Source organism: Phaseolus vulgaris, chromosome 9 (genome assembly GCF_051622355.1).
Source record: "Phaseolus vulgaris cultivar YP4 chromosome 9, ASM5162235v1, whole genome shotgun sequence".
Classification (NCBI taxonomy): domain Eukaryota; kingdom Viridiplantae; phylum Streptophyta; class Magnoliopsida; order Fabales; family Fabaceae; genus Phaseolus; species Phaseolus vulgaris.
Window position 1 is genome coordinate 23,959,855 of NC_143506.1, and position 13,184 is coordinate 23,973,038.

The 13,184-nt window shown below is 30.5% G+C and overlaps 1 protein-coding gene across 3 annotated transcripts; it reads left to right on the forward strand.

Moving 5' to 3' along the window:
- Positions 1-404: 404 nt before the first annotated feature.
- Positions 405-5,706, forward strand: LOC137823176 (auxin-responsive protein IAA8). 3 transcript variants are annotated; one of them, XM_068628335.1, is made up of 7 exons: positions 405-728; positions 1,721-2,160; positions 2,244-2,470; positions 2,563-2,789; positions 2,891-3,032; positions 4,653-4,714; positions 5,303-5,706. In XM_068628335.1, the coding sequence occupies exons 2-7, from the start codon at positions 1,756-1,758 to the stop codon at positions 5,338-5,340; spliced, it is 1,101 nt and encodes a 366-aa protein (XP_068484436.1). In that variant the 5' UTR covers positions 405-728; positions 1,721-1,755; the 3' UTR covers positions 5,341-5,706. The 3 variants fall into 3 exon arrangements, with proteins under 3 accessions (XP_068484436.1, XP_068484437.1, XP_068484438.1); XM_068628336.2 differs by having other exon boundaries at positions 726-989; XM_068628337.1 differs by lacking the exon at positions 405-728 and adding an exon at positions 976-1,164.
- Positions 5,707-13,184: the final 7,478 nt, after the last annotated feature.

The window sequence follows — 13,184 nt, forward strand, 5'->3', positions numbered from 1 at the left end:
TTGTGGCTTTGTGTGGGCATATTTGGCAATGCAATTAACTTACCATACTCTGTATAATACCTTAGAGAGTATCAAAACAAAATTTAATCAAATTAATACTTCTGCTCTCTTACTTCCGAATGTAGAAAACTTTTATGTGTTGAAATCGAAACGATAACTTAACTAGTTTAAACATTTTAGATGCATGGTTAGGAATGAAACAAATTCTAAGAAATTTAGAATGAAAAAATAATAAAGGGGTTCTTAAAATCATGTTTTGGCATGTAGCTCTTAATTTCAATAGATGAATTCATAGAAGAAGAATAAATCAACGGTGTGCGCTCTCAATCATCAGAAATGCAGGGCCACTGAGGACTGAAGGTGCGTTCCATCGTATATGTTCGGCGGAATATTATTAAAAAGGTGACAGAACCTTGCACAAATATAAATAAATTTTTAAAGTAGAAGGAAGTGATAGTGCAAACAAACTTTGTTTTGGACAAAAGAGAAAAATTAGAAATTATAGAAAGCGCAGTTTTTTTTTTTCACAAGAGGTTTTTCCTTTTATTAAAGTCATATATTTTAATGCATGGAGTTTCACATCAGACAGCAAAAGCTTTAGTTACTTTATGCCCAATGGAGGGTCCTTAGTTCTCTCTCTCTCTCTCTTCTCTCTTCATCTCAAAGTTTCAATCACTCTTGTTCTTGTTCTTCTTCTTCATCCTTTCTGATCTTCTGTGTTTTTTCAGGTAAAATGTTTTAATATTGCAGCTTGTGTGCTTTGCTTCCACGTTTTGTTTTCTTATGTTGGTTGAGCCAAGCAATTGGACCCTGAATTTCTGGAGCCTTTCTGCAACCAACCCTCTGTCTGTGTGTCTTTGTTTTTGCCCCTTTTGCTTTCATGCCTCTTACTTTGCCATGCGTCTTTGTCTTTCCCATTATTAATGGCTGAAGATAGTTTTCTATCTTTCTTAATACTTTCCCAAATTCCTTTCAGGGCATTCAGACAAGTATGATCTTTTCTTTCTTTCTCTTCTTTCTTGAGAGACTTTTTTTCTTCTCTTTTTTTACTGAATAGTTTGTGATTTTTCTCCCATTGATCTCTCCTCATGGTCTGCGCTTAAAGAACTGTTTTTTTTTGTGCTGAAATTTGCTTATAGAAGATGCTAAATGATTGATTGAAGAGTATGGTTCATAAATTCAGATTTCTCCCTTAGCCGTCAATTTCTCTATATTTTTATATTTTTTGTTGTCAAGATTTATCCCTTTTCAGTTATTTTGGGGAACTTTTTAACCTTTTTTTTCCACCGATAAAGTAATAATTACCCTGTGTGCACACCATAGCAGATTGTTATATTTTCTACGATTTTCTGTTTATTTAATTATTATTATTTTGTGTGTTTCCTCTAACACTCAAATCCTTAATGTCAAATTTGTAATTTGATTATTAAAACTTTAAAAAAGATATATAGTTTGATTATTGTTACTAATTTCATGCTTTTGGGGGACAAAGTAAAGAAATTTTGGAAAGATAGGTATACTTCAGTTGAATGCATTATGGATGTTCTGAGATGAATTGTTTGTTGGGCTTGTTTACAAATCAAGTGTAGCAAGCTGTTTTTCTGTGTAGCTTTTATGTTTGTTTGCTTGCTGATCTTGAAGGTTGTGCCATGTAAAGTTAGATAGTTGAGATTACTGAGTTTGCTTTATAACAATGTCAAATGGTGTTATTGCTTGATAGGGCATACAAAATTGGGTGCTTTGGGTTAAAGTGTGATGTCTCCACCATTACTGGGCATAGGGGAGGAGGGTAAAAGCAATGTCACTTTGTTGGTTTCCTCATCAACCACCATGGAAAGTGTGTGCCTCAAGACCTTAGAATTAAAAGAACGCAACTACATGGGCTTATCTGATTGTTCTTCTGTGGACAGCTCAGTTCCGTCCGTCTCAGAAGAGACTAAAAGTAATCTGAACCTGAAAGCCACTGAGCTCACGCTTGGGCTTCCGGGATCACAGTCCTCTGAAAGAGATTCCGATCTTTGCTTAAGAAGCTCAACTCAATTTGATGAAAAAGCCTTGTTTCCTTTGTGTCCTTTGGCTGATGATCACCATTCTTCAACCAAGACTGCTGTTTTGGGAAACAAGAGAGGATTTTCAGATGCCATGAATGGCTTCTCAGAGGTAAACACCAATTTACTCATAGGACATGTACTTTTCTAATGCTTGTCTGAGCAGACACTAAAAATCCCCAATCTATCATGCAGGGGAAGTTCCTAGTTGATTCGGAGGCCAATCCGATACTATCTCCCAGGCCGGCTTCGAACTTGGGACTAAATCCTGGTTCTACACTTGAGAAGGCTGGGGCTCTGCAAAACAAAATGAAAGAAACAGCAACAACAAAGATGGGGCTCGATAGGCCTCATTCTGCCAATGAAACTAGACCAAGTATTCATTGTTCTGCTAATAATAACAACAGTGCACCGGCTACCAAGTAAGTGGAAAATTAAAATCTACCACATTAAGTCTGGGAAGTTGGTTTTAACTGTGGGAATCATCTCTAACCATATCATTCTTGTGTGCCAGGGCTCAGGTTGTGGGGTGGCCTCCTATAAGATCATTCAGGAAGAATTCATTGGCAACTAATTCAAAGAACAATGAAGAAGTTGATGGAAAAGTGGGGGTTGGTGCACTGTTCATCAAAGTCAGTATGGATGGGGCTCCCTATTTAAGGAAAGTAGACTTGAATAATTACTCTACATATCCAGAATTATCTTCTGCTCTAGAGAAGATGTTCAGCTGTTTTACTATAAGTAAGACAAAATTAGTTTTTTGTGAAGAAACTTAGCCTTTCAATTATTTACGTGGACAGTCTACCTGGATCCAGTTACTGCTTGTTTTGGTACGATTTCAGGTCAATGTGGATCTCATGGAATTCTGGGCAGGGAAATGCTGAATGAAACCAAGCTGAAGGACCTTCTTCATGGATCAGAATATGTTCTTACATATGAGGACAAAGATGGCGATTGGATGCTTGTGGGTGATGTTCCCTGGGAGTAAGTTCTAAGTCATATATTCTTTCTTTTCCACTGCCTTTTGTTTAAAAGAATAAATTCCTCAATGATAGCAACTTTATATTCTTAAAATGTGTTTTCTCATGACAGTTTTTATTCATGTTAACTTGTCTTGGGAAGGAAGCTAGGAAGCACTAAAACATCAAAATGATTGCATACTTATATTAATATAGTATTTTACCGTGTCTACGTATTTGTTTCTTCATATTAATTTAGGATTTCTGCTTTAATGTTAATTATATTACCTTATATGTTGAATCTTAGCTGCATCGTGTTTTATAATTTTAAAATTTATCTTATCAATATATCAGTGTTTAGTTCTTCTTTTCCATGCCTTGAATCTCTGTGTTTGCTGGGAAGGAACTTTGATAAATTGTAGAAAAATGATCTGGCATGAAAGGTTGGTTCACGAACATATTTGAGTAACTTGTAGCTTATTTTCATAAGAAACTTCAACTAACTTATGGAACAAACTACTAGTTACAACCTATGGGTGTGGATGTGTGGAATGCATTTTCTGTTTTATAGCGGACATCGTGGATTACATTAGTTTCATTACTAGGAGTATTAGTCCCATCCAATATAGTTGGTAGATACTTCTTGGGATATTTTTAATTCAAAGTAAAAACATTTTAAAAAAATAGATAGAATAAGGTGAAACTAGGAAGTGATAGAGGAAAAAACAGTATGATTGTATCACCGATTAAAAAATCCATTCCTGGGAATAAATAATGTTGGGGAATGTTTTTGTATACTTTTTATCGAACATGGGAATGTTACTTTTCAAAACTGCAGTATATAGACTTAAAATAAGCACACATAACTGATTAAATAATGCTAGTTTGGTGAAAATGAAAAAGAAAAAGAATTAACGTGTGTATTCTTTAACATTGTTTAGTACTTAGAAAAGAAATTCTGCTGTTGTCCGTGCCATATGAACCTCCATATTCTTACATGCTCAGTAACTGTCCTCCCTGTGTTATTATCTGTTTATGAATTTCAAAGGAATTTTTTGAAAGCATAATAAGGTTAATCAATTTAATATCAAATTATTAATACTGGAGAATAAATTTCAGTCTTGATAAACATGACAGTATTTTTTTAGCATAGTGATAGAATTATATATTTTATGAGATCATGATTTACTTTTGACTGTGGTAATGGGATTTTGTAGCAATAGCAACTTGTTGGAGTAAAATTGATTTTTTCACTATTTTGATATGTAAAGTCATAATGTAATTTAGGTTTTCTTTTAAAGAACATTACATACTGTATTTTTTGGGCAACTAGGCTAGCTGTATTTATTTACATTTAAGTTTGGTTTAATGGCAATTTGCAAATTGTACTCTATCTATGAATTATATGGTGTAATGGTGCGATGGGTATAAAGACATTTAAAAACTTTTGCTGCAAGTGAAATATTGTGGTTATTCCAATAATGTGGTATCTCCTCCTTTCCTAATAAGAATAATGTATACTTTTCCATTGATAAAAACCACTTTCGTGTATATAGGTCTAGCTTTTTGCATGTCTAATTTAATCTTTCATGAAATGAAGTTGCATAATGTTTGTTTCTCTGCAAACGTCCTCAACTCTTCGCAGGATGTTTACTGAAACTTGCAAGAGGCTAAGGATCATGAAGAGTTCTGATGCCATTGGTCTAGGTATTTTTTTATGGAACCCATCTATCTTACAAGTCTAACTTTAAACATGTCAGAAAATCGTGTAAGGACGTAAGGAAAAGCAATGAAGGTACAAAGCCTTGAGTTCTTCAACTGAATGCACATAACATGGTTAAGTAGTTTAACAATCAATAGGCATACAAAAATTTCGAATTTCCTGGTAGTTATTTTAATTGTGCAGTGGTGGTGGCAAGAGGAACAAGTTATATCTATAATATTAATCAACAAATAGTCTTATGGCTACACCACAGTACTAAGAGTTCTAGTTCCCATTAAAGTTTGAAAATATATAGCTTCTGCCCACTGACTTTATTTTGCATTCTAAATATATGATGTAAAAATGCTAAAGACAATTTTGTTCAGAATCCAGATAATGATTAGAAGTGAACAATTTTTCAAATTTTACAAAAATGCTTTATAAATTATGAATGTGAACTAAAATTGTGGCAGAAATCAGAAGATAATCATATAAACCCAAGTTAAAATTATTTTACTCTTTGAAATCTACTTTCAACTTAGTTTAGTCTATTCATATCTTGTTTGAATTTAATTTTTTGTGTCTACTTGCAGCTCCTAGGACTGTTGAAAAAAGTAAGAGCAGGACCTAGTAAGTGTGTTCCTTTCTATCCATCAAACTGTCTACAAGCTTCTGGGCTATCGTGGCCAACAAATCATCAAGGACTGTCTTGGAAGCTAGAACTGAAGGCATTTTGAAGTGGATAGAATGTCATACTAAGCTGCATCAATCTTTGTATTGTTTATTATGTCTGCCTTATGTTATCACGCCGTTTATGCTTAATCAACTTCTTTAAAGATTGTTATGTTAAAACTTACAAAACCTCCAAAGATTTGACTGTGAGAGTACCTATATTTTATGTACGTGAGTTCATGATGTTCTTGAAGGATATGTGATGTGTAAATTTTGCAGCATACCTTCAACAGGTTTGTTTGAAGAAAAAACAAGTTGTATGTCAGTATGTCCATTGCCATGTACTACTGTTTACCACTTATCAAAGCCATACCAAAAAAACATACGGTTGTCAGGATCTAACAAAAAAACAGACACTAAAAGGCTAGAAGAACTCCCCAGCTAGATAGATGTTTCTGGTAATGATTTTTTTACCTATTTTCTGAAACAAATATTCAAATATTGTGCTTGGTGAAGCTGAGATTTGAGCCTCGACCATGAACTATTTAGATTTTGTCAAGACATTTCGGATATTGTTGTCGGGGAGGTGTACGAGCCAAGCATGTGAATCTCTGACCATTGGTTGCAGTGCATGGATCTTCCTGTTCAATCAAACCAACACACAACAGTGCCATGACATTATGGGGAATTTTTTAGCCATTTGTGGCTCTAATTCTATGTTAGCGTACAAAGTCGTGTCTTGCATGCCTCAACTAACAGGGTATTAAACTAAGTCAACTAACATGTGAATCTCCAACTTAATGCTCCATGAAGGGAAGAGGATTCTGATTTGACGTTTTCGGATTTAGTTGATAGTTACCATGATTTACTAAGTGCAAAAATGACACATGCAAGCACCTAAACAGAAGAGGGTTGTTTTAGAAACCCACTTTGATGCAAACATAATAAGGTTATGCAGTGTTTTATATCTTCTGAAATATCTTGCAAAAAGTGTGGATTGAGTTCAGTAATGCATTCTTCCTATGCATGTGATTCTTTGTCCGCTGTGGTTATGGAAACACAGCTGAGAGAGCATGTGCCCTCTACTCTAATCGGTTTGGTTCATAGAAAATGCAGCAAATCTTATACCCAAGGTTTTCTCTGTGCAGTTTTAACTTGTGATGAAAATCCAAGAGGATAAGTACGAAAAGAATGTGAAGTAGGGATAAAAAACTAAAGTTTGAATAGGAAAAAAAGAATCTTGGTGAAGTGGTTGATTTGGCATAGGAAGATTTGTTTTCCGGCAAAATAATCTTAATCTATCTTATCTGGTATCTCATATCCACTAACAATAAGAATAATAAAGAATAAGAATATGCAGAGGTTTAATTTACAAATGTATCACTGCGAATATGTACTTTGTACGGACTTAAGAGGCTTTTATGGGAAGACAACGAAAAGAATGTAATTTTGAATTCCGGCAATCATAACGTTTTTAACTAGCCTATAATATTGTACGAGAATATTTTTAATGCATGTCAATATTTGTATATTTCTTTCTCTAATTTATATTTGAAAATTATTCATTTTAATAATCGCTTACATATTATTTACTTTTTTTTAACCTTACTGTAGTATGTTTTATTTTTTTCAAATATTTATAGACTAAAAAAAGAAAATAGTACAGATAAAAAATGATAATGATTTTTTTAGTATAAACTAAAATAAAAAACTTGTTGATTTGTAAATCCAAATACTTTTAAAATACTAAAAATATAGGGTTTAGAATAATAAAACACAAAATTAGATAAAATTATTATTTTGATGACATTTCACAAACTTATTTTGTAGTGCAAATTTTTTACAACCAAGCATGTTAATTGATTTTTAAAAACTAAAAATAGCATATTATTTTTCAAGTAAATTATAGTAATCCCTCAGTTGAAATATTATTTAATATGAAATTCTAAAAATAGCGCAATATTTTCTTTCATGTAAATTATAATAATCCATCTCTGAAATATTGATTTAATATAAATGAAATTTAATTTAATACTATTATAAATTAATAGCATAAGGTATATTATTATTATGTATCTATTTAAATTCACATTAGGGAATTAAATCTTGTCACGGGCTAAATTTTTCTGGGATTTTTCTCTCTTTAAAAAATAATTAAAGTAAACAAAATTTACGGAAAATCTAAAAAATAAATAAGCTCCTTAATTTTTTTATGAGGAAAAGGAAACAACCAATTCACAAAATCATGTAAAAAAGAACTTAATAAACAAAATTAACTCCTTTCCTTTTCCCTTTTCTCATGGGTCATCCACTTTTAGCAAAAGATTGAGAAATATATCATAACATTTTTAGTTTTAAAACTTTTATTTTAGTTTTTAATTTTAAAACTTATTCCTGCATTATATATTTTAATCTTCATCTTAAACAAGAATGTTCGTTTGAGCATTTATTTTAACAAGGGCATTTTAAATAATTTCATAACTTTTAAATAATTTAATCAATGAGTGATTTTAAAAATTATTATCACTACAATTTAAAATAATATTTTATCCTAATTTTCATCAAATTGTTTTACCAATAATAAAAATTAATCTTGTATCGTAATATAAGTTATTTATTAATATCAATTATATATTCACAAATACTTTTTATTAAACATTTTTCTTGTCCACCATTCAAACTAAAATACCAGTAACTTTTAAATGAACATAATTAAAATCCAGAGGAAATGGCCCACATTCTCGTACGGGTGGATTTTGGTCAATAAAGACGAAATGCAAAGTAGGTTTAGTTTGGGTTTGTTTGATTGGTTGCATTTGCACCTTTTGGGTCCATCATCTTTGTATTGATATTGGTGGGCCTGATGGCACTGGGCTCGATCTTCTGGGCCTACTACTACTGTCTAAATGTCAATAATTATTACTCAAACATACATAATACTTTGTAATGTCTTGATCGTGTATTAAATTGGTACAAGGGTTGCTATGAATCATGTATGGACTCTCGAATAATTTTCAAGTTCATCATAATAATTCGATTTTTTTAGGGTTAATTTTGTATAGTAGATATGATCTTAAAAGTCGTACTACTAAGTATGTTTTTTATTCGTTAATTTGGTACAAATTTTTTCACTAACCATATAAAACTATTAAAATCTTAGTTTTAATTATTAATTATCGTGGAGTGAAATCCTTCAAACGGATATATTATTATTAATTAATTAATTAATTACTTCTGGTTCAACAAAAATAGTCTTGAGAGTAATTATAATTATGATGAGAGTATAAGGTAAGTTTTTTTTTTTTGTGTAATAGGAGAAAGACAAAAATAATAGTAGTTTCTGAAAATTATAAAACTAAAAGATTCGCATTGAATCAAAGTAGAACATGATTTGTGACAGGTGCGATATGCACTTAGTATTATTAGGCAATTATCTAATTTTCTATCTTGTGGGAACCAATCAGATTATATTGTTTTGACAAACATCCCATGTGGTTTCAAGACAGATGCAAAATGTGGTCTTCCAGACTCACACAAGTCAACTTCCTAATGCATGCACCATCATTACATCCATTCACATTGCTCAATATATTACTAATTATATAAAAATATCACAATATTCACAACAAAACTATAGCTATATATAAATTAACTTAGTGTAGCAGATTTGTCTCATTCCATAGAAAAAGCAACCTAATCAGTTTTGGCCATATCCAACTGCTTTATTTTTTGCAGTTTTTACAAGCATCATAAATATTTCTAACATTTGTTGTGCTTATTTTATGTAAAAGTTAGAGGCTTTCAATGTGCAGGATCATTAACAGGGGTTCTAGCTGAACATCATTTCATCATTATTACTCATTTGGAACTATTTTGCTTTATTTGCTCACTCATTCATTGGGAAGGCATGTATACTTCTGTCTAGAGTTTAATTTTATTTTTTTGTCTATTTTTTCAGCTTTTCAAATATATATTTCTCTTCTCTTATAAACATTTTTTTGAATGACTTCAAACACTAAAAATGATACATTCTAAAGTCAAACAAAATTTTTAGAAACACCCAAATTATTACTCCAATTAAGTTCTATAACCTGAAATATTGGAATAATATAAATGTGTTTTTATTAATTGATAATTATGCTTCTTAAAATATATTACTAGTAAATTGATTTTCACCAACAAAATATATATACAAATTTTTATTTATTTCATCTACAAAAGTTTCACATGTTGAAAAGTTGGTACCAAAATATATGTTGTTGAAACACATTGATAATAACATTTCATGGTATGGATGAGTGCAAACCTTACCTTATAAGCCAATTTTACAAGGTTGAGTTAAATTTAAAGTTCACTTCTTAATATGATATTAGAGTAATTTAAATCTATCATAAGCAGAATGTATTGGATTTATATGACCACCCGTTATTGAATCGTTGTCAGACCAACCATAATATATAGTCTCACGCATAAGTTGATGTTGATAGGTTTCAGTGTGAGAAGGTGAAAAACCTACATCGACTAGAAATAAAACATTTTATAAATGAATGTAAATCTCACTTTATAAACCGATTTTATAATATTGAGATAAACTTAAAAAGTATATTTCTTAATATATACCAAAATCTGTAAAATAAAATCATAACGATATATTAAATTTAAAAGTAAACATCAAAATATGGTGGAACATATACTTATTACTTATGGTAGAGATTTTAGTATTAAAAAAAATCTATCACATTTGATATTCAATATTTGGCCATATAATTCATTTGGTGAATATCTCTTTTACAATTTATATGGTACAGCAATAGGCAAGATCTATGCCCATCCCTTCAATCATTCAGATGGAAGAGGTATTGTGATAGAATCTTGTAGGACAGTGCAATTCAGCAGCAGCAGGGGATGGCAAAGATTAACAAACACCCATACTTTGCTGGATTTGAAGTAGTACTGTTACCAGACCAAAGTAAATTATCTCCCAAAAGTTGGTGGTGTGAAAACTGCAGTCATAAACAAGTCCAGAGGGAGAGATATTTCATTCTGTTGATTACAAGGCCTATTCAAATCACATAAATAAATTAAATATATTTGGAAAGTAGTTTAGAATATCCTTGAATTTCAACACCAAAAGGGACCCCACCTCATCTCGATCTCTTTCTTTGAAAACTTAATTGAAACAGAAGCTTATTAAAAAATGAACAGGAGAAGGAATTATGTGAAAGGTGCAAAACATGGCCTAAGATGGTAGCCAACTATAGTTCTCTTGGACTTGCTCTACCTGCCTTGTACATTGCATGATTGAAGGAAGTTGGAGTGGTTAGAAATGGTTGTTGCAATTAAAAGTCATGAACCATTGAGATCACACAAATAATTAATTAAATCCCTACCCTCATCACTTCCACTACAATCTAAAAAGTGGTTACTTTTGACAAACTATGGCTACCCACAAGTGATCTTAATGTAAAAATTACTGCCAAAGGGTGTGTGCTTTTTTCTTGACAGCAAATAAAATGAAAAAAAAGCTATTTTTGTACCTACTAACAATATGATATGATATCACCCTAAAATCTCACAAAGTTTTTGTTAGAAAGAGACTCTAGTTGTGCACTTTACCAGACCTTGAAACTTCAAATCAGCGTTTCTAATCAGATAGTGATAGAGGAAACACAACCATGCTGGGTCATTGCTAATTTTGTGCAGTGTGTCTTGAAATCTAACCTGGTGGCAAAGCAATCCACATGACCGACCACTAATTGAAACATTGTAATGTCTTTGTGTAGTAGTGTCCTACTCCTAATGATTAGATTATGCAACACAACGTTTGAACCCCCGTTTTAAAGTTAAAGTTTAAGTGTGAAGAATGAATTAATGAAAGGGTTTGCATGAGTCTTAACAAACTTGAGTTGATAAAAGTGTGTCCTACTACGTGTGGCCTTGTCTTTGACCGAAACTTAAGAAAGGAGGAAGATAAAGTTGCATGTGTCTATCAGTGCCATGTTCATCACTCTTAAGCCAATACATATATATACTATTCTCTGAAATTAATGTCACTTTGAGAACTGCCCAAACTCTTGAGCGTGCGGCCTTCAAAACTCTTTTATCTGTGCAATTCACAAGGGACAACTTTCACATGAATTGACACATGATAACAGAGCACGTGGTATTACCATCACCAATGTAAACGCTTCTTCTTCTTCTTCTTCTTTTATTTTCTGGCTTCTTGCATCAAGCTACATGTCATTACAACAATCAACTTGGTTAGCGCAAAAAAGAAAAGCTTCTACAACGAAAATAAACTATACGTCAATGCTATAAATTGATAAAAACAAAAATAATATACACACTAATATTATATTTAATAACATTACATAATTATATTTTAGATTTCATCAGTCAATAGTCAATGTAATTGCGTATATAAAAAATAAACATATTTTAAGAAGAGAAAAAAGAATTTGTGTGAATTTAGATTACATCCACAAATAAATTTTAATGAAATATTGTCGATTTAACCGATGTATGAATTACTTAGGTGTTAGTCTCAGTTTGATTAAGGCTTATTGACATGATGTAAGAAATACTAAAAATGACTTATAATTTAATAAAAGGTTAATATTTTAGAATTTATTGCACTAAAAATACTATTTGTTAAGACACAATCTTATTAAATAAGTACTTGTTCTCAATTAATTTGGTTGGTTAAACATGATTTTCATCCGATATTACATAATGAATTTTGGACTTACAACTTACTAGTTTGAGAGGTTGTAATTGTTCGCTTTAAGTTCAATGTATCATTAATATTTTCCAAACATTTCATTTCCTTTTACAAGTTTTATATATTATAGTGAATTAGTACTTTATTTTCTAACAATTTGGCATTTCTATAATGGGATTAATGTGGGAATTTGCACTATACTATTTTCTTGGTTTTTAATTAGGTCATGTTTATATTTTGTTTTGTTTGAATATTTATTCTTCCTATATATTCTATTTTTACCTTTTTAATTAGGTCTTTTAATTTATTATATGATTTACATTAGTGTATAATGTGTCGTTTATGTTAAGTTAATAAAAAAAATAAAAAAATTAAAGATGTCTTTCATTATTGATATATATATATATATATTTATTTATTTTATTTATTTATTTATTTATTTTAGTTGGATAATGTCGGTTTAGTGTTGAGAGAGACTAATTTCATCTTAAATAATTATATAATCATATTATTTCTTTAGTGTGAGTCAAACATAACTATCATAATTAAATAATTTAATTTAAAGTTAAACACACTAGTTATCATTATTTATTTTTTAACACAAAAAGTATCACATTAATGTTGATTAGGACTACACTACTTGTTATAGCTAAAAAAAAATATGATCTCAATTAGAACATTGAGTTTAACTAAAAAAATATATGAATTTCTAATGGAACTTATGTTCTATTTTTTTAAGCATTCCTTTTATGTTTTTCTCTCCTTGTGATATTGTCTTCAGTTTTTTATTTTAATATTAAATATTTTGACTACCCATTCAAATTGAATCTCCAATATTTAAATTATTTTAGTATTAAAAAATAATAAATTTTTGTATTTAATATTTATTCTTAGTTATAAAAAAATTAACTTTTATTTCATCGTGTAATATTTCAAGTAATATGAGAAGATCTTACTCTATTTCAATATTATATTATTGAGGAATTATATTTTGACACCTCACTCTAATTTATATCTACACTAAAATATTAATATTTATAAAAAAAAAATTTAAAAAATAAGAAAATGTCTTTTAGACAAAA

Excerpts from the sequence above, each read along its gene's own strand:
- LOC137823176 (XM_068628335.1), top strand. The coding sequence starts at position 1,756 with ATGTCTCCACCATTACTGGGCATAGGGGAGGAGGGTAAAAGCAATGTC. Across the intron at positions 2,161-2,243 it reads CCATGAATGGCTTCTCAGAG|GGGAAGTTCCTAGTTGATTC; the intron begins GTAAACACCAAT and ends TCTATCATGCAG. Across the intron at positions 4,715-5,302 it reads TTCTGATGCCATTGGTCTAG|CTCCTAGGACTGTTGAAAAA; the intron begins GTATTTTTTTAT and ends GTCTACTTGCAG.